The sequence below is a fragment of the Leopardus geoffroyi genome, chromosome D3, assembly GCF_018350155.1.
Source record: "Leopardus geoffroyi isolate Oge1 chromosome D3, O.geoffroyi_Oge1_pat1.0, whole genome shotgun sequence".
Lineage (NCBI taxonomy): Eukaryota > Metazoa > Chordata > Mammalia > Carnivora > Felidae > Leopardus > Leopardus geoffroyi.
The window spans coordinates 9942171-9969495 of NC_059339.1; the positions used below are offsets into that span (position 1 = coordinate 9942171).

General features: G+C 42.0%; 1 protein-coding gene across 1 annotated transcript; it reads left to right on the top strand.

Moving 5' to 3' along the window:
- The first annotated feature begins 71 nt into the window (after positions 1-71).
- Positions 72-24952, top strand: TRAFD1 (TRAF-type zinc finger domain containing 1). Its single transcript, XM_045457015.1, has 12 exons — positions 72-217; positions 2593-2658; positions 9102-9237; positions 9347-9400; positions 10034-10439; positions 11395-11601; positions 19073-19149; positions 20614-20844; positions 22129-22249; positions 23137-23476; positions 23733-23805; positions 24029-24952. The coding sequence occupies exons 1-12, from the start codon at positions 84-86 to the stop codon at positions 24086-24088; spliced, it is 1905 nt and encodes a 634-aa protein (XP_045312971.1). The 5' UTR covers positions 72-83; the 3' UTR covers positions 24089-24952.
- The last annotated feature ends 2373 nt before the right edge of the window (positions 24953-27325 follow it).

A 27325-nucleotide genomic window follows, 5' to 3' on the forward strand; every position in this document is an offset into this window, starting at 1 on the left:
GCCAATGGGCGCGTAGGAGGCGGAGCCCTGGGAGCGACAGCGGTGCCACCCAATGGGCCGACAGCTGGGGCCGTCTGTGGCCAATGGGCGCGCTCCTCCGCGAGGTCGGAAGTGGTGAGGCAGCTCCGGGGGCCGTTGTTCAGTGCGGGGGCCGAGTGAGGCGGTTCTGTGCGTCCGTGACTAGCGGGTCCGCTGCAAGTCCTTGCTCTCGTCTCGGGTGAGTGTAGCGGTGGCCCGCGCCTTGAGAGCCCCCTGTGGCCTCCGGTTAGGGAGGAGGCCGGCATCCTGACGGCGGGGTGTGTGGGCGAGGGGACTGTGGGCCCCGGGGGTCGCGGCCGTAAGGAGAAAGACGGCCATGCCGCCGCGTCTCCTCAGGCCAGTGGGGGAGGCCGCGCGCTGTTCTCAGGGAACCGGAGCCTAGACAGTCCCCGGCGGCGCCGCCCCTCGGAGGCCTGGGCCCGGGCGTCTGGGAAGTGGGCGTCGTCCGGAGCGCCACTGTGGGCACCGCGCCCCGGGCGGAGCCGCGAGTGTGTGTGTAGGGCGGGGGGTCGCGTTAGCCTAGTTGCCGGCTCTAGTCCCCCCTCCGACTAACCGTGCGGCGGCTGTCTCCCCTCACTTCTGCTTTCGCGGGCTCCGAAATGGGATAATGACTTTCACCTCCTGGGGCTGTGGTCTGAAACAGAAGATAACGTGGAGAGCGTTTAGGATTATCAGAGGCACAGTAAATGTTAACCGCTGTTATTTGCGAAGCTGATGCCCTCTCCATGCCCCAGCCCCGAACTCCCGGGCCTCCCCGGGTGAGGGGCGGTTGGAAACCGCCTCCTGGGTCTGGACTCTGAGGGGGCAGCTGCCCCCCCCTCCCCCCAGTGCCTAAGAAGGGGGCTCCTTCTAAGGTCGAAGACTTGCCGTAGCAGAGCACTTCGTGCATTCGCTCATTTACTCCGTACAACGACCCTTTGAAGTATTGTCAGTTGTCTGCCTGAGGAATTTGAGGCCCAGAAAGGTTAAGTCCCGTGTCTCCTGAAGGTCAGGACCGGAGCTCGACCCTCAGGGGAGCCCCGCTCTGAGCCCTGCACGCCACCCCCATTCTCCTTGCCGACAGAGGGCACTTTCCGCATCTGAGGCTCTGGTCTTGGTTTAGTTTCTAGAGGGCACCTAGAAACAGACCGCCCTTAGAGAAGTATCTCGTCTTTACGCTTTGGGACCGTGATTTATTTTCACAGATAGGTGCTTCCTATCCCTCCTTTACATTTCCTATCAGAGCGGTTAGCTTGACTCATGTAACTCCCTAATTTAAAACCCATCAGTGGTTTACCTTTGGGCTTGGAATATAATCCAGTACCCTTTCTGCTCTGTTTGATAAGGCCTTGAATCATTCCCCTTTTTCATTATGCTCTTCCAGATCTACCTTTACTTTCTCTTTCATTGCCTTTTAGGCCCTCTGCCTGATTGGGTTTTTCCCCCACGCCCATCCTCTTACTTCCTTTTCACACTTCAGGTCTTAGTTTAAATGTCATCTTCTCAGAAAGTTCTCTCATCACCCTTATCTAAAGTAGACTCCCTTCATCTCCATTTGTCTGCTACCTACTTTTCCATAGAAATGCTCAATGTATATCCGTTTCTTTATTTTTCTCCATTACTAAGTTGATCTGTTAGATCAGACAGTATGTATTTCTTGAATTTGTAAAGTGTTCTTAGTGCCTGGGCCCAGTGTGTGGCACACGGCATCTCAGTATGTTGAATGAGTATGTGCTTTGAAAAGTGAGTTCTTTTAGAACCGTCAGATCCATCAAAGGAGGAGCCCTTTCGGGGCAGTGTTTAAGACCATTTTTGTGTCACTGTAAATCTGAAGTAAATAGTGATAAAAAAAAAAAAAATTGCCAGCACTTTGCTCTCTGTGCTGACATCTTGTTTAAAAAGAAGGAAAAACTTTACAGTGCACAAACCCAGCAGACATTCTCAGCTAAGGATCGAAGTTAACATCATCTATAATAATAAGATTGTTGACGTCATGTGCCTTCTGATATAATGCACTGACAATGAGCGTGACATCAGTTCTGTGGTATTCTTGCTAAAGATGTGTTAGCCATGAGAAAACATCAAACAAACTCAAACTGAAGGGAATTCTACAAAATACCTAGCCAGGACACTTAACAAGGTTCTGAAAGATGAAAAACTAAATATCGTAGATCAAAGGAGATTAAGGAGAAGTAACTATATGCCCTATGTGACCCTGGATTGGATCTTGAACAAGAAAAAGGGAATTAGTGGGATGATTCATGAATATGATCTATAAGTTTATTAATATTGTGTTAGTTTCCTGCACTTGATAATTTTACTGTGGTTGTTTAAAATGTATTGGGTGAAGGGTATACAGGAGTTTTTTTGGTGCTGTTTTTGCAAGTCAAATTATTTTACAATGAAAATTAAAAAATAAAAAGGTAAAATCCAAGGGTATGAGCTATTAAATAAAATGCTTTAATGTACTGGTTTTGGTAACATTTTTCTGGGTACTTGTGTTTTGCTTTTGTGTTTTGCATGTCATCCTAAAAGCAGAAACGAAATTGAAAGTTTACACTTCTTCCTTTACAGTTTTCAGGAAGAGCTAAAGATGGCTGAATTTCTAGATGACCAGGACACTCAACTGTGTGACAACTGGTAAGAGATTAAATCTAGGAAATGTTATTGGAATGAGAACCAACTTGCTTCTGTAAAGGGTTGGTTTATTTATTGGCAGGTTAAAATTGAGACCACATATGTTATGGAAATATATGGGACTAAAGCCTTTTTAACAATTTTATATAACATTGTTTTATTAATTTGAGAAGATGGTGGGTTCAGATAGTGTAGAGAAATGACTATAGAGTGATGTGATGCAGCTGGGAATCTGGAGCTCTGGTGCCTACCTTTAGTTAATGACTTGGCAAATGACCCCACTGACTGTTTTTGGAGCTTCACTTTTCTGATGTATAAATCAGCAAATTTATTTTTTGTCTTTCTGAAAAACATCAGACTTTTAAATTTTTATTTTTTTTAATTTATTTTTATTTTTTTAGGTAGGCACTGCCCTACTTAACTCACAACCTTTAAACCTGAGATCCAGAGTCCCATGCTCTACCGACTAAGCCAGCCAGGCGCCCCTCATACATTTTTAAAAAGATACTAAAAATATAATGCAATGTCTGGAGTAGATGAGTGTTTTTCAGATGTGTTGCAAAGATTTCCCTGTGTGGCTACAGTGGCTGTCTTGGGGATGATTGGGAAGAGGTTTAGTGAGCTTGGCTCTACATCTAACAGTGAGAGCAGTTCAACCAGAGCCACTCAACTTTTTATAAAGGATTTTGCCGAAGGAATGTTCCCCCACTTAAAAAAAAAAAAAAAAAAAAAAAAAGTCTGGGTAAAGTCTTCGGCAGTCCAGCTTAATCATTATCACTTCGTGATTCCAGAACTGTTTGTAAAGACTGGGTATAGTCTTGAATATTAAACTTTCTGTTTTGGCGTGTGTAACCCACGTGAGTGACATGAAAGGGCAGCTTTTTCTTCCTGAAATGAAACTTAGAAGTGTAGCTAATAATTTCTTGAGAATTTGGTATTTTAGTGACATATAAGTGCTCTTATGGAATGCTAAAGAAAAAAAGCTATGTTTAACTTAACGAAATTAAGGGAAGTGTAGAAGGGGAGAGATGTTGAATAAGGAAAATAGTTTGACTCAGATTGATGGAAGGTTCGAGCCACCTAACAACAATTTTATTTTTTTATTGCCTCTTTCAATTTTTGCTCAGGGCTTTCACCAAAATTAGGATATAATCAGAGCAACTGCTGATTGCAGTATTCCTTCCCTGAACAGAATTAAGATTCATTTCTAAGAGGGCGCTTGCTTTATGGGGTATTTTTTTCCTACTATGCCATTATCACTTTCTGCCAATTTAAAAACTACTTGAGCTTTGTGTTTCACATATGCCCTTACTGTTAATGAAATAATCAGTTATGCAAATAATCACAAGAAAATATTGTGATTATGTAAGAAAACATACTGGCAGTGTCATCAGTTATGATACTCTTTATAAGTCCACTTCAATTTGAAGGAATCTCAAGGCCAGGACAATATATAAATAACTATGCTAAGGGAGTTTAAAAAAAAAAAAGGGTAAGTTAATGGAAAGCTAATGAAAAGAGGGTTATTCAAAGCCAAAGCAATTTATTTAAAGAAAAAAGATTAGCATGGAAGGGTGACTAAACCAGCACAGGCCTCTCATCTAAGTAACCTTATTTGAATTCCAGGTTTAAAATTTTTGTTTTTAGAGCCATATTTCTATAGTTCCCTAAGAAAAGTTAAGATAATCTTTAACGTGTGAGCTGCTGGAGTGCCTTGCCTGACTGGCTCAGTTGGTAGAGCATGCAACTCTTGATCTTGGGGCCCTGAGTTTGAGCCCCACATTGGACATAGAATATACTAAAAATAATAAAAAATTTAAAAAGTTAAAAATGTGAGCTGCCCTTAGATCCACTAGACCAGTAAAAAGAGTAGTTTGTTATTGAAGATGTTTTTGCATGTTATCTCCCTTCTCTGATTGTGGGGAGTAGTTCTAGGGAACAGGAACTTCAGTGTTAGAAGGCTTTGACTTTTAGGGGCACCTGGCTGGCTCAGTTGGAAGAGCATGCGACTCTTGATCTCAGGATCATGAGTTCAGGCCTCACATTGGGTGTAGAGATTACTAAAACCAATGAAAAAAAAAGGGAGGGAGGCGCCTGGGTGACTCAGTCGGTTAAGCATCTGACCTTGGCTCAGGTCATGATCTCAGTTCGTGAGTTCTAGCCCCTCATCAGGTGAGCTTGAACCCCACTTCGGGTGAGGCCTGCTTTTCTCTCTCTCTCTCTCTCTCTCTCTCTCTCTCTCTCTCTCTCTCAAAAAGCACACAAAAAGGCTTAGACTTTTATTTTTGTATGTATTAAAGAATTGATTTCTAGCTTGTGTTTAGCATTTAGAAGGCTGATGGGAATTTTTCTGGAAGCCTTGGCTTGCCTTTCAGTCACTTCTATCTAAAATAAAATTTTAGGGGTGCGTGGGTAGCTCAGTTGGTTGAACATCCGACCTCAGCTCAGGTCATGATCTTGCGGTTCATGAGTTTAAGCCACCATGTTGGGCTTGCTGCTGTCAGTGCAGAGTCAGCTTCAGATCCTCTGACCCCTCACTCTACCCCTCCCCCATTTGAACGCTCTCTCAAAAATAAACAAACATTTAAAATAAAACGAGGGGCACCTGGGTGGCTCAGTCAGTTAAGCGTCTGACTCTTAATTTCAACTCAGATCATGATCTCAATTTGTGAGATTGAGCCCCGCATTGGGCTCTGCGCTGACCACAAGGAACCTTGGGATTCTCTCTCTCCCTTTGTCTCCATCTCTCCCTCGATTGTTCTCTCTCTCAAAATAAATAAACTTTAAAAAATCAAATAAAATGAAATTTCATCTTTAACTTGCTAGTCCCTCCATCCTTAAGGCTTTTTAGCAGTTTTATCTAGATATGGAATTGTGTTCTCATTTTCTTACTTAAAACATCTTGTTTTTTATCTGTAGGTAGGAAGCAACCATATTGGTATTTTGTCTGGTTGGAATGTTTGGTGTGACTATCTTGGCAGTTAAATTAATTTTTTATTTTATTTTTTTAAAATGTTTTTTTTATTATTTTTTTTAACATGTATTTATTTTTGAGAGACCAAGAGAGACAGAGTATGAGCAGGGGAAGGGCAGAGAGAGAAGGAAACACAGAATTCGAAGCAGGCTGCAGGCTCCGAGTTATCAGCACAGAGCCCGACATGGGGCTTGAACTCACAAACCACGAGATCATGACCTGAGCTGAAGTCAGACACTTAACTGACTGAGCCACCCAGGCACCCCCAAAAATGTTTATTTTTGAGAGAGAGAAAGAGCATGAGTGGGAGAGAGGCAGAGAGAGAGAAGGGGACAGAGGATCTGAAGTGGGCTCTGTGCCCATAGCAGTGAGCCTGACATGGGGTCTCAAACTCCAGCCATGAGATTATGACCTGAGCTGAAGTTGGAGGCTTAACTGACTGAGCCACCCAGGTGCTCCAAAAATAAAATTATTTTAAAAATTATGAATTTCAGCAGTAATTATTAGCTTAATTTTTTGTGGCATTTGTACATGTATGATTTGCAGTCATGATATAGCTCTACTTTCATTTTGTTGTACATATTTAACATAGCCATTAACTTATTTAGACGTTTTTAGTGTTTTTTTTAAATCATTTTATCACACTAATGAAAATCTTCATAATCCCAAGAGCGAGATTACGTCGTTAAAGACTGTATTATGGTCCTAGAAACACATTTTCAGAAACACATTTTTAAGCAGTTTACAGTATCACTGGTAATGTATTAGAATATTAGTTTCACAACATATTTAATGGTGGAATTTACTAATTTTTAACTTTTGTTAATTTAATAGGTTTAGATGATAACTTTGATTTATAGCTCCTTCTATATATTTTAATATTCTCTAGTTGAAAAAAATAAAACTGAATTAATTAAAACTACTGGTTTCCTTAGAAAGCTAGGAATTTTAGAGAAATAGGGGAAATTAAATCTTTCAAGACATTGGTAGTTTCTTTATCCATTTGAGTTTTCTTCCCATCACAGTTGATTACCTTCCAGTTTCTCTATAAGAGCTGCCTTAATAATTCCACCATTCGGTAAAAATGAATTTGCATTTATTTGGTGTCTTGGTCTTTCAGACTAGGAGTATGACTGTTGCTGGAGACACATCAGTCATCCTACTTTAAAATGTTTTTTACACTATGGTTGGAGATTAAAACTATGTAAAAGAGAATTAAGCTGTCTATATTTCAGTGTGGAAGAGAATTCCTGTAGTACTTAGCTTTGGAGGTGAAATAGGATATTAAAGATTTCTTGTATAGGGACGCCTGGGTGGCTCAGTTGGTTAAGCGTCCAACTTTGGCTCAGGTCATGATTTCGCAGTTTGTGAGTTCAAGTCCTGCATCGGGTTCCGTGCTGACAGCTGGAGCCTGCTTCAGATTCTGTCTCCTTTCTCTCTGCCCCTCCCCTGCTCACACTCTGTCTCTGTCTCTCTCAAAAATAAATAAACACTAAAAAAAAACTTCTAAAAAAGATTTCTTGTATAATTGTCATTATTTATTGTGTTCAGTATTTTTCTGAAATTTTAATCTAGGTGACAGACTTTTTTTTTTCTCTTAAAGTTTGAGAGAGAGAACGCTCGCAAGCACATGCTCACAGAAGGGCAGACTCCCTGCTGTCAGTGCCCCTCGGAGCCCCACTCGGGGCTCAGTCCCACTAACTGTCAGATTATGACCTCAGCATAAATCAAGATTCAGACTTTTAACTGACTGAGCCACCCAGGCACCCCCATAGACACATTTTCTAAATACAATTTTTAGCTAGACTAAAATTGGGAGTTTTATGATGGTCACATCCAAATGACAAAGTAAAGACTTTATTTTTTATTATTTTATTAAGGAAAAAAATTTTGAAGTTTATTTATTTTGAGAGAGAAAGCACAAGTTGGGGAGGAGCAGGGAGAGAGGGGGAGAGAGAGAATCCCAAGCAGGCTCTACACTGTTAGTGCAGAGCCTGATGAGGGGCTCTAACTCACAAACCATGAGATCATGACTTGAGCTGAAGTTGGACACTTAATTGCTTGAGCCACCTGGGCACCCCAAGACTTTTTAAAAATTTATTTCTTTTGAGAGAGAGGCATGGGCACGAGTTAGGGAGGGGCAGAGAGGAGGGGGGAGAGAGGGAATCCCAAGCAGGCCCTGCACAGTCAGTACAGAGCCCAACGCAGGCTCAAACTCATGAACCATGAGATCATGACCTAAGCCAAAATCAAGAGTCAGACGCTCAACTGACTGAGCCACCCAGGCACCCCTAGATAGGATATTTAATTGGATTCCTTAAACTAAAAGAGAATGGCAAAAAGTGAGTGAGGAGACAAGATTGGGGGAAGGGATTCAGGACTTCATTTTTGTACAGTTCTGCAGTGAACTTTATATCAACAAGGACAGAGAGCATGTTCCTGACTAGTATCTAGCCCACTTTGAAAGGCATCTGGGATATAAGGGAGGCAGTTTTTTCTTTCTTTCTTTCTTTCTTTCTTTCTTTCTTTCTTTCTTTCTTTCTTTCTTTCTTTCTTTCAGCTTATTTATTTTGAGAGAGAGAGTGCAAGTAGGGGTAGGGACAGAGAAGAGAGAGAGTGAAAGAGAATCTCAAGCAGGCTCTGCACTGCCAGCATAGAGCCTGATGAGGGGTTCCAGTTTCTGAACCGTGAGATCACGACCTAAGCTGAACTCAGCTGCCCAACCAACTGAGCCACACAGGTGCCCCAGGGAGGCAGTTTTCTGTTCCCCACTGGCTATCCCAATGCTGGCATCTGCTCTTTTTGGTTTGACTTTTAGTGGAATAAAGTCTAATGAGATTAAACCTACCTCAGACTGAGAGTGAAAATAAATGGTAGGCTCTTTTGTTCTGTTTTGTTTTTGTTTTTGTTTTAAACAGTCCTGGAGTGTATCATTGTGCTTGGGATCATGGATGGTTTTAGAAAAGCCTAGCTTGGGGCACCTCGGTGGCAGTCAGTTGAGTGTCCGACTTTGACTCAGGTCATGATCTCATGGTTCGTGAGTTTGAGCCCCACATTGGACTCGCTGCTGTCAGCGCAGAGTCTGCCCCAGATCTTCTGTCTCCCTCTCTCTGCTTCTCCCCTGCTTGTGCTCTCAAAAATAAATAAACATTTAAAAAACAATAGAGAAGCGCAGCTCATTTCTTGGTGTCTGACTTCATGTTGCTGGCTTTGATTAGCTCTGGCATGTAGAAAGTGAGGCTGAGCTTGTAAAGGTATTACATAGTACTGATAACTCATTGTTGTGCAGAAGACTCAAAACTTTCAGGACTTCTTGAAAAGCAGGGGTAGTAACAATCTTAAGAGCTTATAATAGACTAGATTTACTAAAGAGAAGTAATGGAGACTAAAGATCAGACAAGCCAGATTTCCATGTGATACCACTGTGCAGAAGTCAGTAATGCTTGTCTTTCACTTTGATCTGTTTCTGTAGCAAGAAAGAAATTCCTGTGTTTAATTTTACCATCCATGAGATCCACTGTCAAAGGAACATTGGTATGTGTCCTATCTGCAAGGAACCGTTTCCCAAATCTGACATGGAGAGTCACATGGATACAGAACATTGTCAGGTGAACCACCCAAGTACTCAAATGTTCATAAATGTATTATACTTGCTGTTTTGCAGTAGCAAGTGATTATGTTGTCACAAAGCCAATTTATTGTCACTTCTTATCATAGGTGACCTGCAAATGTAATAAGAAGTTGGAGAAGAGGCAATTAAAGAAGCATGAGGTTAGTTTTCCTGCACCATGAAGAGAGTGCGTTATCATAGGGCCAACATTACTGAGATTACTGACCTAAAAGCATTTTATTTACAATTTCAAAATAAGTATGAAAGTTTTGTCCTTCATCTGCTGAGTATGTATACTCTTGGGGTCATCTTCATTGGTAATTCCTGGTTTATTCAATCAATATAAAGCCAGTGCTATATACAAATGTGCAGATAGAGAAATCAGTGTCTTTCTGAAGAACAGCCTGTTTTCCTCATTACCAGGTATTTAAGAGATTGGAGTGGTAAAGGGAAATTAGGCTGGTGTAACTTTGACAAACATATCTGAATTGCTATGCTTTTGCTATTTGCTCCTGGGCGCCTCTGATTTTAGGTTACTTTGTAATGTGTGCACAAAATGATGATAGGGTGGCTGAGTAGATTCCTTTTAAGAATTTCTTTTCCCTCTGTAGAACCTGGTGACAGGGACCAAGAGGGAAGCTGTGACTCTTAAATGCATAGAAAAGCATGGCAGGCAAAGCTAGGGCTGGAAGAGAATATTGAAGTAAATATATATTTTTGGCTTTCCTTGCCCTGATTAAAACATAGGCTCTCTTAGATCTGCATATTAACTGCCTCATTACCCTGTGTTGCAGGAAACTGAGTGTCCTTTACGGCTTGCCCTTTGCCAGCACTGTGATTTGGAACTTTCTGTTCTCAAACTGAAGGACCATGAAGATTACTGTGGTGCCCGGACGGAGTTATGTGGCAATTGTGGGCGCAATGTCCTGGTGAAAGATCTGAAGACTCATCCTGAAGTTTGTGGGAGAGACGGAGAGGAAAAAAGAGATGAGGTTGCCATGCCTCCTAATGCATATGATGAGTCTTGGGGTCAAGATGGAATCTGGATTGCATCCCAGCTCCTCAGACAAATTGAGGCTCTGGACCCACCTATGAGGCTACCCCGAAGACCGCTGAGAGCCTTTGACTTGGACCTTTTCCATAGTAGGACTACCAACCAAAGGAACATGACAGCCCATTTTCCAATTCAGAATAATCTATGTGAGTTGTGTTTGGCTTAGAAAACTGGAATGGTGTCAGAATCTCAGGGCAAATGGGAAGAGTGCTTTGGGGGCAAATAGATCTTAATTATAGAAACCTGATTGGGTCGCCTGAATCGCTCAGTCAGTTGGGCATCCAACTCTTGATTTTGCCTCATGGTGATCTCACAGTTCGTGGGGTTGAGCCCCATGTTGAGCTTTGCGCTGGCAGTGTGGAGCCTGCTTGGGATGCTCTTTCTCTCCCTCTCTGTTTGCCCCTTCCCTGCTTGCGTGCATGCATGCTCTTTCTCCTTCAAAATAAACATTAAACTGCAATCAGGTTTCTATTTATTTAGGTAACATTAAGAAGAATAACTTTCCTATAGATGGGAAACCGTAGAAACTCTTTGCTATTGGATTACTGTTGGATTACAGCTAGGGTTGATGATAATGATAACAATGACAGTGACAGTGCTGTTAATAGCTAATATTTACTGAGTATACCTGATGTGCTTCAGGCATTTGTAAAGTGCTTTATATGTATTAACTGATTTAGTTGTCATAAGCAGTCTTTTGAGGGTAGGTAAGTGGCAGAGCTGGGACCTGAATTCAAGCAATCTGACGCCATGCTTCAAACCATTCTGCTATAGTGCGAGAATATATAAAATGTTAAGCATGGTGCTTGTTTCATAATTATAGTTCAATAATATTGGGTATTAATAAGAGTTTCATGCTCTACCAACTGAGCTAGCTGGACACCCATTGTATTGGGTATTAATAAAACAAAATAATAGTGGAGACTTTTATCACAGCAGACTTAATATTTGGAGTCCTATGAGAACAGGAAGGCTAGGCCTCTTTTGTTCCTGCATAGATGCCTGTAAACCTTGAATAGTTGCTCGGCATGGACTTGAGCTGAGGGGTAGCAACATCTCTAATGTATTTTGAGTACTGTTTTATTTTTTTCTCCCATCCAGTGGAAGAACAAGAAAGGCAGGAAAGGAATAGAACCCGGCAGCCCCCAAAAGAGGGTGGTGAAGATAGTGCAAACCTGGACTTCATGTTGGCCCTAAGTCTGCAAAATGAAGGGCAGGCCCACAGCATGGCTGAGCAGGACTTCTGGAGGGCTGTGTGTGGTGCAGACCAGTCCCTTGAAGGTCCCAATGCTCTGAATGACATAAAGGGTAGGTTTGTTTATTCTGCACTAGTCTCTGTCTCTACAGGTTTTTTTTTGTCTAACACCATATAATTTATATAAAATTGTAAGTTTTCCATCAGATAAGATTTGCCTTTTTTGTTTTGCTCTCCCCAACTTTTTATTCGTAGAAATTGGTAGAAATTGTCAGAAATTTCCTCTGTCAGGAAATTTAACAGAGGTTCCCGACTTATACATAATGTTCTTTGGAGCTTTTTTGTTTTCAAAATCCAGGATTATACGTTGTGTTCTTTTTAGGTTAATTTAGTTTAGCCCCCTCCACCTGTCTTTTTTTTTTTCTTTCTTTCTTTCAGTGCATTGGTACTTTTGAAGAGTCCAGGGCAGTTGTTTTGCAGAATATTTCTTTCCTAATTTAGATTTGTCTGATTGTTTTCCCATGTTTAGATTCAGGTTACACAGTTTTGGCAGAATTGCTATGTTGGTGATGCTGTCCTTCTCAAGATGTCAGTTTATCCTATTATTCATTAAAATGAAGTCTGTCAGGTACCTTCATTATATGGATAGCTTTTATCTTTATAATAGCTACATGCAGATTGTTATTTTGAGATTGTGGGGGAATGAGATATTTACACCATCTTTTATTTAGTAGTTTTTTCTATTCACTAAGGTTTCTTGCTTGAATCAGGTATAACTGACAATTGTGCAATAGTGATTTTGTTTTTATCCTTTGTTCTAAATAGTTATGATTCTATAAAGAACTTTGCTCCCCTCCCTGCCTGCATTTAAAAACAATTCTGGGGGCACCTGGGTGTCTCAGTTGGTTAAGTGCCTGACTCTTGATTTTGAATCAGGTCATGATCTCACAGTTCGTGGAGATCAAGCCCATGATGGGCTCCACACTGGGCACAGAGCCTGCTTAAGATTCTCTTTCACCCTCTCCCTCTCCCCTACTTGCTCGCCTATGCTTGCTCACTCTGTCTCAAAACACACAAACAAAACAACTTTTAAAATAAAAATAAAAATTCTGGGACACCCGGCTGGTTCAGTCGGTAGAGCCTACGATTCTTGATCTCTGGGTTGTGAGTTCAAGCCCCATGTTGGATGTAGAGGTTCCTAAAAAAAAAATAAATAAAACTAAACTTTTAAAAACAAAAGTTGGGGGGCACCTGGGTGGCTCAGTCCGTTGAGCATCTGACTTCGGCTCAGGTCACGATCTCACATTTCGTTAGTTTGAGCCCCACATCAGGTTCTCTGCTGTCAGCATGGAGCTGGCTTCCGATCCCCTCTCACCCTTTCTCTCTGCCCCACCCCCTCTTGCACTCTCTCTCAAAAATAAAAAATAAATAAACATAAATAAAAATAGGGGCGCCTGGGTGGCTTAGTTGGTTAAGCATCTGACCAGCTCAGGTCATGATCTCACAGTCCTTGAGTTCAAGCCCCACGTTGGGCTCTGTGCTGACAGCTCACAGCCTGGAGCCTGCTTCGGATTCTTTGTCTCCCTCTGTCTCTGCCCCTCCCCTGCTTGTATTCTGTATATCTCTCTCTCTCTCTCTCTAAAGAAAATAAACATTATTTATTTAAACTTTTTTTTTTTTTTTTTAACGTTTTTTATTTATTTTTGAGACAGAGAGAGACAGAGCATGAACGGGGGAGGGTCAGAGAGAGAGGGAGACACAGAATCGGAAGCAGGCTCCAGGCTCTGGGCCATCAGCCCAGAGCCTGACGCGGGGCTCGAACTCACGGACCGCGAGATAGTGACCTGGCTGAAGTCGGACGCTTAACCGACTGCGCCACCCAGGCGCCCCTATTTAAACATTTTTTATCCCCCCCCCCCCAGATCTTTTATTTATTTTTTTAGAATTTTTTTTAACATTTATTTATTGAGAGAGAGACACTGAGCATGGGCAAGGAAGGGGCAGAGAGAGGGGGAGACACAGAATGCAAAGCAGGCTTCAGGCTCTGAGCTGTCAGCCCAGAGCCCGATATGGGGCTCAAACTCACAAACTGCAAGATCATGACCTGAGCTGAAGTCGGACACTCAACTGACCGAGCCACCCAGGCGCACACTCCCCCACCCCCAATTTTTTAAATAAAAATAAAAGTTGGATTGTGTTCAGTAAACCATCACTTTGGGTCTCTAGTTTGGAGAGCAGTATATTTGAGGGATGCATGTCCTACATATTTAAAACACTTGAGTTGTAAGAGATTTTGGGGACCTAAAATTACACAGCTGTCAGCTATGAGTTTTTTTCATACCACTGTATGAATAGTGACTCCAAGAATAGTAGGATAATTCTTAACATTTTGTTGATTTGGATAAAATAGGAATTGGTCCTGGTTAAAAGAGGTAAATGGTAGAGTGTCGTATGCCTTGCTTAAAGGAAGTAAATGGTAGTGTTAATAGAAACTTGGATAGGTGTTGATGTATTTTTCCTTTTAAAAAATTTTTGTAGTTTCTAATAAGTTAATTTAAAAAATAGGGGTGCCTGAGTGGCTCAGTCGGTTGAGCCTCTGACTTCGGCTGAGGTCATGATATCATGGTTCGTGAGTTTGAGCCCCACGTTGGGCTCTGTGCGGACAGCTCAGAGCTTGGAGCCTGCTTTGGATTCTGTGTTTCCCTCTCTCCCTCCTTCCCTCTCCCTCCCTTTCTCTCTCTCTCTCTCTCTTTCTCTCTCTCTCTCTGCCTACCCCTCCCCTGCTCACACTTTTTCTCTCTCAAAAATAAGTAAGCATTAAAAAAATTCTTTTTAATAGTAAATATATGTAAAATATTTTGTTTTTATCATCTACTCTAGATAGTGACTGGTTAACATGTAAATTCATGTAAATTCAAAGATTGAATAAAGGGATGAGTCTGGCTCCTTAGAGGGTGATGTCCCCACAGATTGGAAAAACACTATTTTAGGCTGTATTTTCTTTCTTTTTTTTTTTTTATTTTTTTTGTTTCAACGTTTATTTTTATTTTTGGGACAGAGAGAGACAGAGCATGAATGGGGGAGGGGCAGAGAGAGAGGGAGACACAGAATCGGAAACAGGCTCCAGGCTCTGAGCCATCAGCCCAGAGCCCGACGCGGGGCTCGAACTCACGGACCGCGAGATCGTGACCTGGCTGAAGTCGGACGCTTAACCGACTGCGCCACCCAGGCGCCCCTGTATTTTCTTTCTTAAGAAAATGTTCTTTGTATTATAGAAGGTTTTTTCAATTGAGTTAGTTTCAGATGTACAACCTAGTGATGCAAAAATTATATATATATATATTATGAAATGTTTACTACAGTAAGTGTATTACAAGTTAGTAACTATATTCCCTATGTTATACTTTCATCCCCGTGAGTAGAGAATATTTTAAAACAATTTGCATATGTAATAAAAATGATTGTGTATAAATCAAATAGGTGAATTGCATTATATGTAAATTATATCCCAATCTGTTAAGAAAGGTAAAAATAATTTAAAAAAATTAACGTTGTAAAAGAGTGTAAGAGGGAGTTTAAGTTTTGTCTTTACCCACTGAAAACAGTCTCCTGGTTCTCCCCCGAGGTTACCACTTTCAGCAGGTAATTAGGCGACCTTATAGTCCTTGTGTATAAAAGGATGTGAATGTGTAATATAATGAGATTGTTTAAAAGCTGGTTTCATTAGAGAGGCATCCTGCATTTTGGGGAGCAGTACAAGGCTTCCCATTGTAATGTTTAGCTTTGAATTCTTTTCATTTCAACAACCTTTTATGGTATGCTGATACCTTTGATTTCTTTTTTTTCTTTTTTTTTTTTTTTTTTACATTTTATTCATTTTCAAGAGAGAGAGAGAGAGAGCACAAGTGGGGGAGAGGCAGAGAGAGAGGGAGACACAGAATCCAAAGCAGGCTCCAGGCTCTGAGCTGTCAGCACAGAGCCTGACTCAGGGCTCAAACTCACAAACCATGAGATCATGACCTGAGCCTAAGTTGGATGCTTAACCGACTGAGCCACCCAGGGCCCCACGTTTGATTTGTTTTTTACCTAATAGTTGCTGTTTCTTCCCTTAGGAAAATGCCCTAGCCCCAAAGAAAGCCTTTTCCAAACTCTGAGCAGTATCTTTTTTTTAAACTTTATTTATCTTGAGAGAGAGAAAGAATGTGCACGTGTGCACACGTGAGCATGGTAGGGGCAGACAGAGAGAGAATCCCAAGCAGGGTCTGTGCTATCAGTGTGGAGCCTGACTTGGGGTTCCATCTCATGAACTGTGAGATCATGACCTGAGCCAAAACCAAGAGTCGCACACTTACCTGGACGCTTAACCAACTAAGCCACCCAGGCACACCTAAGCAGCGTCTTTTAATGTGAGTCTCCTTGTCAACTGTTCAGACTTGACTTTCATGGTATGGAAGAAAGTAAGATGCAGTAGCATAGTAGTCACAAGTGAAGTCTGGGTTCAGTGTAGTTTCCTTTATTTTCTCCTTTCTTGGTTATTTATTAGATTGTTTTATTGACTTTTGTTTGCTTGTTTCATTCCATTTTTCGTCTCGTATGGAATTTATATTCTCTGTTGCTATTCTTGTCATGGTTGCCCTGGAAATTTCAACATGTTTATTTTAACAAAGACTGAATCTTAGTGATAAAGTTCTCCCAATTAATACAGTGCCCTCAGAATTAGGATTATCCATTTATGACTTAAAAATTACTGGGGTGTCTGGGTGGCTTAGGTTAGGCGTCTGACTTCGGCTCAGGTCATGATCTTACAGTGCATGTGTTTGAGCCCCGTGTCAGGCTCTGTGCTGACAGCTCAGAGCCTGGAGCCTGCTTCCGATTCTGTATCTGCCTCTCTGTCTGTCCTTCCCCCGCTTGCACTCTGTCTCTCTCTCTCTCAAAAATAAATAAATGTTAATTTTTTTTTTTTTTTTTTTAATTACTGATGTGGAGGCACCTGGGTGGCTCCATCAGTTAAGCGTCTGACTTTTGCTCAGGTAATGAGCTTGCAGTGTGTGTTCGAGCCCCATGTTGGGCTCTGTGTAGACAGCTCAGCCTGGAGCCTACCTCAGATTCTGTATGCCCCTCCGCCAATAAACATTAAAAAAGACCCCAAAAACCGATGTGTTAGTGTTCTCTCTTATTTTCTTTTTGACACCATGATGTAGGCATTTCTTGTTTTATATACTCATTATATTTATTTGTACTTATTACGTGTTTACCTTTTTTTTTTTTTTTTTTTTTGCTCACCTATTCTTGCATGTTTCTCAGAACTTCCTTCTAGGATAAATTTCTTCCTAAAGTATATTCTTTGGAAATTCTTTTGGGAGTGTCTGTTGATTGTAAATTCTGTATTTTTGTTTGTCTGAAAATATCTTTATTTTTTTTATGTGATAGTTTCTCTGGTAATAACAATTCTAGCTTGCCAATTATTTTGTCTTCATTCTTGGAAGATACTCTATTTCTTGGCTTCTGTTGTTGGCTATAGAGAAGTCATCTATTAGTGTTATTTCTATAAGCTTTCCTTTTTTTTTAAATTTCTGTAACTTTCTTTTCTGTCTGGCTGATTTTAAGATCTTTTTGGCTTTTAGGTTATGCAGTTTCTCTGGCTTTACATCTCTTGGGTTTTGCTAGCTTTCCTGATTTGTATTTTTCATCTATATGGAAAATTGTTATCTGTTACTTTGTTGATTATTGCTTGTCTTCCATTCTTTGTAGTCTCTTCATTTTCTTTTTTCTTTCTTTCTTTTTTAAAGTAAGCTTTATGCCCAGTGTGGGGCTTGTACTCATGACCCCAAAATCAAGAGTTGCATGCTCTAGCAACTGAGCCAGCCGGGCACCCCGTTTGTAGTCTTCTCTTGAATTCTGTTTTGATGTGTTAGTTTTTGCTCTGTCCTCCCTGTTTCTTACATTTTCTGTTTCTTTGTCCTCTGTAGGGCATTCTGGGCAACTTCTTAACTGTCTGCTTTCTAATCTGTTGTTCAATATGTCCATTGAGGTTTTCACTTCAGTGATTATATAGTTTTCATTTATTCTATTTGAGTTCCATTTGGTTCTTTTTTCTTCAGTGTGTCTTCTCGTATTTTAAATAATCTCTTATATCTGGGATAGTCCTAATTCCATTTTAAACATAGCTTTAAACATTTTTAAATATACTTATTTTTCTATAGTGTCTGAAAATATATCTGAAGTTTTTTTTTTTTTTGCTATTTGTTGTTTCTGCTGTCATGGTGGCTTGCTGCCTCCTGCATGTGTGCACATGTGTTTTAACAGTTTTTCTGCCGTGTTCTCCTAAGAGTATTTATATGTGCTTCTGGCAGGTGCCTACGATACTACTGACTGAGATCATTTTATTTTTTTTCAACGTTTATTTATTTTTGGGACAGAGAGAGACAGAGCATGAACGGGGGAGGGGCAGAGAGAGAGGGAGACACAGAATCGGAAACAGGCTCCAGGCTCTGAGCCATCAGCCCAGAACCCGACGCGGGGCTCGAACTCACGGACCGCGAGATCGTGACCTGGCTGAAGTCGGACGCTTAACCGACTGCGCCACCCAGGCGCCCCATCATTTTAAATTGAATTTTAGGTTGGCTTGGGTTTTTAAGAATTATAAACATGAATTTATATAAAACCAGAAGTGTAGATTCTAGACTCAAACCCATGTAAAGGCCAAACTTAGTTACTGTTTCTTGGTGGAGACTTCTTTCTCCTACCCAGAATGAAGACCTAGGTCATCCTCTCATTGTTCACTCTCCAGTTCAGCAGTTTTGCCGAAGCTGTTGTGTTTGGGGAATCCTGGGCTTAAACCTCTTATTTATTTGCCCTCTTAAGTTACTTTTATTGAGCATCTTTTTTTTTTTTTGGGGGGTATTTTGTACTGGGACAGTTTTGCTTGTTTGTTTTCATTTTATTCTTGAGAGAGAGAAAGAGAGTGTGTGCGCTTGAATGCATGAGAGTGGGGGAGGGGCAGAGAGAGAGGGAGACACAGAATCTGAAGTAGGTTCCAGACTTTGAGCTGTCTGTCAGCACAGAGCCCAAGTTGGGACTCAAACTCATGAATGGTGAGATCATGACCTGAGCTGAAGTCTGATGCTTAACTGACTGAGCCACCCAGGTGCCCCTGGGAGAGTTTTTCAGGATATTTTTCTTTCAGTCATAAGCAGGCCTCAACTTACTGATCTGTAAAATGAGAGTAATGTAGGATCTCCATAAGTTTTCTTGGGGGACAGAAATACTGCACAGAAGCCTTTAGATTAGTGCCTAGAGTTAGTACACATTTGAATTCTTCCTTAATTAGAGTAGTGGGTAAGTAATCACTTTATTCCTACTCAGGAAATGGTGACAAATCTCTTTTTTCATAGTGGAAGTTTTTTTTGCCTAGCGCCTGTCTCTTAGATGGTTTCCCTTTGAGGATTTATAGCCCCACAAATTGCTATATATAAGAAATGTCAAAGGAAGTTGGACTTTTATACAAAACTTCACAAGGGAGATAAAAGGTTGAATTGAGTTTGTTTTTGTTCATTGAGTCTGACTGTATGGCCTGATACCTAGGTACGGCTGACCGGACCATGTTGCCTTGTGAATTCTGTGAGGAGCTCTACCCAGAGGAACTGCTGATTGACCATCAGGTGTGTTGTGAATTACTTGAGGAATATGTGCAGGCCATCGTTGGTGTTGTAGACCACATGAGATCTTGAGCAAACTATTTTAATGCACCTGTGGCAGAAGTGGCAACTATATTTCTTAACATGGCATGACTGACCTACAGATTTGAAAACTCTGCCTTGTTCCCTCTTGGAAAAAGTAATGTTCATTCCAGCAGGCTCGCTTGCTCCTCCCATTCTGTGGTCACTAGTGTACATCTCTACTGACCATCTTATAAGCTGGTCTCATCTCATGCCACATTTTGATGTATTGGAGGCATACTGAAGTCCTTGCAGTTCCCTGGAAGGGTTAAGTGTCTTTTTTGCACTTGACTTTTTCTGCCTGCAGGGTGTGTGGCCATCCATCATGTCTCCCCAACACACTCAACAGTGCAGACTCCTTGCTCATGGACTTAGTTCTCGCATGACTTTCAGGAAACTATCCTAAGTTCTGAAGGCTAGGTCAGAAGTCCCACTCTTTGAAAGTGCTGTGCCTGCTTCTCTTTTAGCCTGTCACCCTGTGGTATGGGCTCCTGATACCCTGTTGGTCTGCACCACTAGGCTGAGTTTTTTGAGGAGGTTCTGTGTTTTCCTAGCTACTGAATCTCTCAATACCTGGTATATGAAAGGTGTCATATTCTTTTTGAATGGTTGAAAGTTCTTGAGCCATTTAGGAATGGTTAGAGAATAGCCTTTGTGTTTGAGGATTACCTGGTGGAGGGAACCATTTTTCTTCCCACAGTCTTGCTGTCTCTGATTTGGGATTTCCATAACTATTAAGTAATCCCTGTGCTCTAGGTGGAACATATGTGCCCCCTCCATAAGTGGAATAGTAACAGTATTTGAATACATCCAGTTTTTGTCTTGGGAGCAGCATAAGAAAACCCGTTAATAGGGATAACAGCCTCTCTTATTCTGTGGTTGTGGGGAGAATCTCCAATCTTTTCAACTTAAAAAGAATAATCAAAAACAACCCGCCCCCCCAAAAATAAAAAGAATAATCACTGGGGTGCTTGGCTGGTTCAGTTGGTAGAGAGGTGACTGTTGATCTCAGGTTTATAAGTTCAAGCCCCATGTTGGGTGTAGAGATTACTTAAAAATAAAATCTTTTTTTTTTTTAATGTATTTAATCTCTATACCCAACATAGGGCTTGAACTCATGACCCCAAGATCAAGAGTCAGATATTCTGACTGAGCCAGCCAGGAACCCCAAAAATGAAATATCTAAAGAAAAAATAACATGAACACAGTAAAAAAAATACAAAACAGCAGAAATATTAAAAATAAAAGTAGAGTGTTTCATCTGCTTTTGCCCTAACTCACCCTTTTTAGTCTCTCTCCCCAGTATTAAGCATTATTAACATTTTGTGACTTTTAGATAATGATTTAGGAATGTAGTGTTTTCCTTAACTTCTGCTTTTTTTTTTTAATCTATGTTTTTTGAGACAGACAAGCTGTAACCCTTCCTGTGCCTTACCTTCACTCAGTATGGGCAGCACTCCCCCCAAAGAGGTGGAGGACCCTGATGTCATCTTCCAAAAGTTTTTGCAGCAGGCTGCAAGTAACCAGTTAGACTCTTTGATGGGCCTGAGCAATTCACCCCCTGTAGAGGATAGCGTCATCATCCCATGTGAATTCTGTGGGGTACAGCTGGAGGAGGAGGTGCTGTTCCATCACCAGGTAAGAGTCTTTAGAGGACCTGTCCACTTCATTCCATGCAGATCCTCTGAGTAAACCTGAGACTTTTAGAACTGAGAATGCTTCTTTAGCTTTTAAGTTGCATGTAAACCTGACCTGGCTATTGGCCATGCCCTGTTCTGTGAGCTATCAAAGGGGTCTACTACCTCAGGCTTTCAGACATTCTCTACCTCTGTCAACTAAAACCATAATGTCATTAGCTGAGGACCTAGGAGCCAGGACTCCATTTAAGCAAGCATCCTGGACCTGCCAAAAAGATTTTGATGCGAGGTTCCCTGAGATCACTGACCAACATTTTATTTTTGACAAGGCAGTTTCTTCCTTTTGGTGGCATTTGAGTCTCTAATTCCAGGAGACCTGAAGGTCTGGTTCTGGCTTTACCTTTATGTTTGACCTTGGATAGGTTCTGTGCCTTCACTGGGGATGTCTGTAAATGAGGGAATTAGACTAGACAGTCTAAAGTTCTTTTTCAGGAGCTCCTACGTGGCTTAGTTGGTTAAGCGTTCCACATCGGCTCAGGTCATGATCTTGCGGTTTGTGAGTTCGAGCCCCACGACGGGCTCTGTGCTGACAGTTCAGAGCCTGGAACCTATTTCAGATTCTGTGTCTCCCTCTCTCTCTGCCCCTTCCCCACTTGTGCTCTGTCTCTTCTCTTCTCTTCTCTCTTTCTCTCTCTCTCTCAAAAATAAATAAACATTTGAAAATAAATAAAGTGCTTTTTCAGCTTTGCAGTCTAGGATTCCAACCTGTTGGTAAAAAATATATTCTCTGTCTAGTCTTGTTTGTTATGAGAAGCTACTCCTGGAGCTGTGTTCAGCGTCATTTATGTAGTTGGTCTGATATAGCTGTTGCTAGAACATGACACGTTTCTATAAGAAAGCATCTGCTTTTGGATCAAGCAGTACATAAGTAACTGCTTATTGTCTCCAAGGAGATACTATGAAAGAAGTAACCGTGTAGATCCTCTTTGATCAAAGTATTGATGTGCTTTTCTGGGTTCCTGAGATCAACCCTTCCCTTATCCTAGTAGAAATCAGAGTGCTTCTCTTAGTGCCTTAGGTGCTAATGGGAATAATTGAGCCATTCCAGATGTGTTTCCTCTTAGTCCTGGGCCCTTTTTCACGGTGGTTGTCGAAGTTGTATCTGTCTCCTCCCTCCCCCCATAAGGTGTGTTTGCCCAACCTGCCATTCCTTCCTTTCCTCCTGTTGTTCCCTCTCTTAGGGTTAACTCAATTCTGAAGTACAAATTCTGTTTTTTCTTGTCAGGACCAGTGTGACCAACGTCCAGCCACAGCAAACAACCATGTGACGGAGGGGATTCCTAGACAGGATTTCCAGCATCCAGAGACTTCACCAGAGCTGCCCAAGAGGCGTGTCAGACACCAGGGTATTAGCCAGGGCTGAGCCAAGGCCACAGGTCTGCTGCTGGCTCAGGCCTGCTTACCACTTGTCATCTGCTACTCTAACATGGGGGTTACCTGAATTCTGAATTCCCAAGCACAGTAGGATCTCACTGGGGTCTCTCTTGAGGCTAGTTGTGGTCCCATGTTAGACTGAGCTGTCTCAAGTGTATTATAGGGTAATGGCTTTGGGGACAGCCATGAGAAAGGCTCGTCAGTGCTTATTCAGCTGTAGGTCTTCTATCTGTGCAGTTGATAATTTGGAAATAATTTTCAGATCTTACTGTGTCTGCACTGGGTCCCTGTTTCTAGTTTAGGGTACTCAAGTTCATTAGTAATAATATTATTTAGGAACCTCATGTCTGGGGGGTCCTTGGATGGGCTGTCGGTTAAGTGTCCAACTTTGGCTTAGGTCATGATCTCATGGCTTGTGAGTTCAAGCCCTGCTTCAGGCTCTACTGTCAGCGCAGAACCTGCTTCTGATCCTCTGTCTCTGTCTTTCTCTACCCCTCCCCCATTAGAGCACATGCACACTCTCAAAAATAGACATTAAAAAAAAACCAAAAAACCCGCATGACTAGGCAAGTAAGCTGTTTTTTAAACCTAACCATTACAAAGCCAATTACAAATTATTTTTCGAGGTTTGCTGGCACACCATTGTTGAATACTCAGGAAGACTGTGTTTGAGGACCCAGGTAATAAGTGTGGACAAAATAAGTCAGGACCCAAACCTGTCCTGAAGATGTGGGTTTCAGCAGTCTTTAGGGCTAAGGCAGTTCTCTTCTACCCAGAATTCTATTATTCCTGCCCCAGATCCAGCACTAATAGCAAGAGTAGGCTTTTCCCTAAAACTGGTGCTTTTTTCTCTTCTCAGGAGATCTGTCTTCTGGTTACATGGATGATATCAAGCAGGAAATGGTTAAAGGGCCCACCTACCCTCTTCCCCCCAGCAGACCCATTAACAATATGACAGCTACCTGTAACCGACTGTCAACATCCACATCAAGCCCCAGACCTGGGTGCCAGCCCAGTCCTCCTCGCATACTGAAGCTCAACAACTTAGACAGCCAAGACAGCCGGGGGCGGAATCGAAACAGCCATAACTCGGCCATGGCCACTGGACATGCTCCAGTGATTCACCCGGTGCGAAATCTCTACCCAGAAAACCTCGTACCCTCCTTCCCCCGTGGGCCTTCCGGGAGATACGGAGCAAGGTAAGAATCAGTAGCCCAGGAGTGGAGCTTGGGAATAGCTCGGGAGAACATAGTGGGAGTGTGTGGACTTTTGTGTGTATTGTGACCTGATTCCAAAATGTTCTTTTGCTATTGGTGGGTTTTCCGTTGTTCATTTGTTTGGTCTGCTGGCGGAAAGCTATTTTTGTCTGGTTCCAGCTGTTTTTGTTCTCTCCCGAGTTTTCTGACTTTTGTTCAGCAACCTCTCAGGTACTAGTTTCCAATCCTTCTCTTTCAGTGGTAGGAGTGAGGGTGGCAGGAACTCGCGGGTCACCTCCACAGCCGCCAACTACCGCAACAGAACTGCAAAGGTAATTGGGGATCCAGCCCATGATGCTCAGCTAGGACTCAGAAATGGGTGGAACTGGTGTGGTTCTTGAAGTCAGAGGTGAGAGGTCAGGCATTCGTGGCCAAAGGGCTGTTCTTTTGGCTTTGGATGAGGAGGTTTCCATAGAAGTTTAACATCTCCAGGGCTCTAAAGGAGGAGGACTGCTTTTTCACTTCCTGCTTTCTACTTTGTGTTCTGTTGTTCAGGCAAAAACCCCCAAGCAGCAGGGAGCTGGGGATGCAGAGGAGGAAGAAGAGGAGGAGTAATGGCGTCGGCAAAGAACCTGCACATTGGTTCCATCTTCTCTGCACAGCAGCACTTGCCGCAGTTCAGGCCCCACCTCTTGGGCTCTATGGGCAGGGGAGATTTTACAGATTTTAACTTTTTCTAGGTTATGGCCATTTTGTGTCTTTTGAGATTGTGCTGTGGGAGTTTGAAGGTTTGGGGGAGGGTTAGCAGGGAGGCTGTTGAGAAATGTTTCAGCTTTAGCTGCTGCCTGCCTTTTGGCCTCACAGAAATACAGTGTATGGCCTCTCAGCCCACCAGGGCTCCATCTTTTGACATACTATTACCACTGCTTCTTGGTGCTGTATGGTCCTGGTGGAAAGAGGAGAGAAAAGGTTCTGGAAACCTGGTACTCACCAGTGGAGTGATTCTCTTCCCTGCTGGGGCCTCGATCTGGGAACTTTTAGGTAACCTCTCCTGTGTACTGGCCCTCCACACTCTAGAATCTGGGCCTGTGGTATGTATGGAGGCACCTGGTAGAGTGTTCAGGCCAGTTGCAATATATGTTAGGAACAAGGCTTTTGGAGATGAGTTGAGCTAGAGGTGAGCGCACTAGAGGCTTTGTTTTAATTTGCTTCTTCGGCATTTGGCATAACTGCCTTCTGTTTCTGGTGGGGAGCACGGCTCCTTTTTCTTTACTGCCTTCGGCTGGAGAAGGCTGGGGGCTCCCTGTTGCCACCAGGGCCATGCTGGGCTCTGCTGGGATCAGGCCTGAGGCCTAAGCTCCGTGGCTTGCTCTGAAAACCAAGTATCAGAGCCCCCTTCCCCTCTTTTTATTTTACTACTACCACTACTACTATTATTAACATCCTTGTAATAGAAATAAAGTTTGTACTTGGAGTTCAGTGGAGTCTTGTGGTTCCTTCTCCTTTGCCCTCTGTAGAGACCTGAGGGAAGACAGGGTAGGCGAGAGTCGGCCCTGATTATGGGGAAAGGTGAGCAGGACTAGGCTTTCTTTGTGCTTCCTGGAGCCCTAGCAGTTCTAGCATAAGCTGCTTCTCAGTGCCAGACATTCACTGTATAGTTTTCTATTGGCTTTCAAAGAAACTGGCAGTTTCTGCAGCTCTGGTTGTGATTTGGCATGGGGGCGGAGTTGCCTCCAACTGAATCGAGAAAGGCAGATTCCTTAAAAGCCTCTTTTCTCATAGCGGTTGAGTCTTAGTAGAATTATTCATTACCCTTCAGCACCTCACAGTTTGCATAGGACCTCAGGTCATTTTGAGCTCATTTGTTTTTCCCCTCACAACCTAGTGGGGGTGGGGAAAGAGGGAAAAATTGTCCCTTTTCATAGGTAAAAAGGAGTGACCTGCATAAGGCTATGCAGATAATTCACAGCAGTGCTAGGACTCAAATCCAGGTCTGAGCTATTCTGAGAGAAACAAGCTAGATTAGAAAAAAGAATATATAACTATAGGGATTTTTTTGTATATTATATGTCAGTTAAAATCAGTCCATTAGCTCAGACACCTTCTTGTGTCAAGTGAAAGAAGCTGGAAAGACTGAGAGACTTGTACCATTTCTGGCATGATTGAAAATCCCCCTGGAAGGGGTGGGTGGTACCTGAGTAACTCCGTCAGTTAAGTGTCCAACTTTGGTTCAGGTCATGATCGCATGGTTTGTGAGTTTGAGTCCCGCATCAGGCTCTGTGCTGACATCTCAGAGCCTGGAGCCTCCTTCGGATTGTGTGTCTCCCTCTCTCTCTCTGTCCCTTCCTGGCTTGTAAGTGCTTGCACGTGCACTCTCTCCCTTTCTAAAAAAATAAACATTAAAAAAAATAGAAAAAAATTCTCTCTCTCCCCCCGCTGCCCATCTCTTTCTCGTGTTCTCTCTTTCTCTCTCAAAAAAAAAAAAAAAAAAAAAAAAAGTCACTAACACTCATACCTTCTACTCCCATTCAACATCTCCAGGCTTTCACCTTGTTTCTACTCACTGTCTGTGGGCAACCAATCTTACTAGTTTCTGTTTTATTCACTTTTCTCCCCCTAAACTGTCTTCTTGTTTCTTTTTGCCAAAATAACCAAACACATGTGTATGTTGTTATTTTTTTTCTCTTACACCAGAGGTAGCATATTATACTCTTGAACTTTGATTTTTTCACTTAATAACATATTCTCAAGATTACCTCTTTGTATATATGTCAGTTATGCCTCAATTTAAAAAATCGCTTCATTGTGTGGATGTACTGTGTTTTATTCTCCTATGTATGTTGCTTAGGTTGTTTTCAAAATCTTATTATTAAAAATAATGTTTCAGTGAATAAATTTGTTTCCTTATTTGTGATAAGCAGAATTTTAAGTTGACCCTGAAGTTTCCGGATTCCTGGTGTACATGGTATATATGTAATGTTCATTTACATGGTGTACATGTAATTCCTTCCCCTTGGGTGTTGTCAGGACTGTGAATATGATTGATATAGTATGACAAAACTGTGAAGGTGTAAATAAAGCCTCAAATCAGTTGGCTCTGAATGAATAAAGGATCATTCTGAGTGGGCCTGACCTAATCAGATGAGCCCTTAAAAAGGGACTGAGAGAAATAGACCAATTTCTTAAAAACCGTAAATAAGTATGATACAGTTTATCAGTTTTAACAGATATAGCTATTCAGGTTTTCTGTTTCTTCTTGAGTGAACTTTGGTATTGTCTTTCAAAGAATTTGTCCATTTCAGTAAGTTAATTTATTGGCATAAAGGTGTGTGTAATATAACCTTATTTGAAAATATCTGTAAAATCTGTAGTGATGTCACTTCTCTCATTTTTTTTTTTTTTTAATTTTTTTTTTTCAATGTTTATTTATTTTTGGGACAGAGAGAGACAGAGCATGAACGGGGGAGGGGCAGAGAGAGAGGGAGACACAGAATCGGAAACAGGCTCCAGGCTCTGAGCCATCAGCCCAGAGCCCGACGCGGGGCTCGAACTCACGGACCGCGAGATCGTGACCTGGCTGAAGTCGGACACCTAACCGACTGCGCCACCCAGGCGCCCCTTCTCTCATTTTTTGATGTTGATCATTTGTTTTCTCTTTTCCCGATCTGTTTGGCTAGAGCAGAGATCCTCAAACTTTTTCTTTCTTAAAAGGCCAAATAGTCAATATTTAGGCCATATAGTCCGAATTGCAATTACTCGGCAATGCTGTTAGAGAGTAAACACAGCTCTATGGGTGAGGCTTCCAGTGAGACTTTATTTACAAAAACAAGCAGCTGGATTATGAGCCATAGC

Excerpts from the sequence above, each read along its gene's own strand:
- TRAFD1 (XM_045457015.1), top strand. The coding sequence starts at position 84 with ATGGGCGCGCTCCTCCGCGAGGTCGGAAGTGGTGAGGCAGCTCCGGGG. Across the intron at positions 9,238-9,346 it reads TGGATACAGAACATTGTCAG|GTGACCTGCAAATGTAATAA; the intron begins GTGAACCACCCA and ends TTCTTATCATAG. Across the intron at positions 22,250-23,136 it reads GAGGCGTGTCAGACACCAGG|GAGATCTGTCTTCTGGTTAC; the intron begins GTATTAGCCAGG and ends TTCTCTTCTCAG.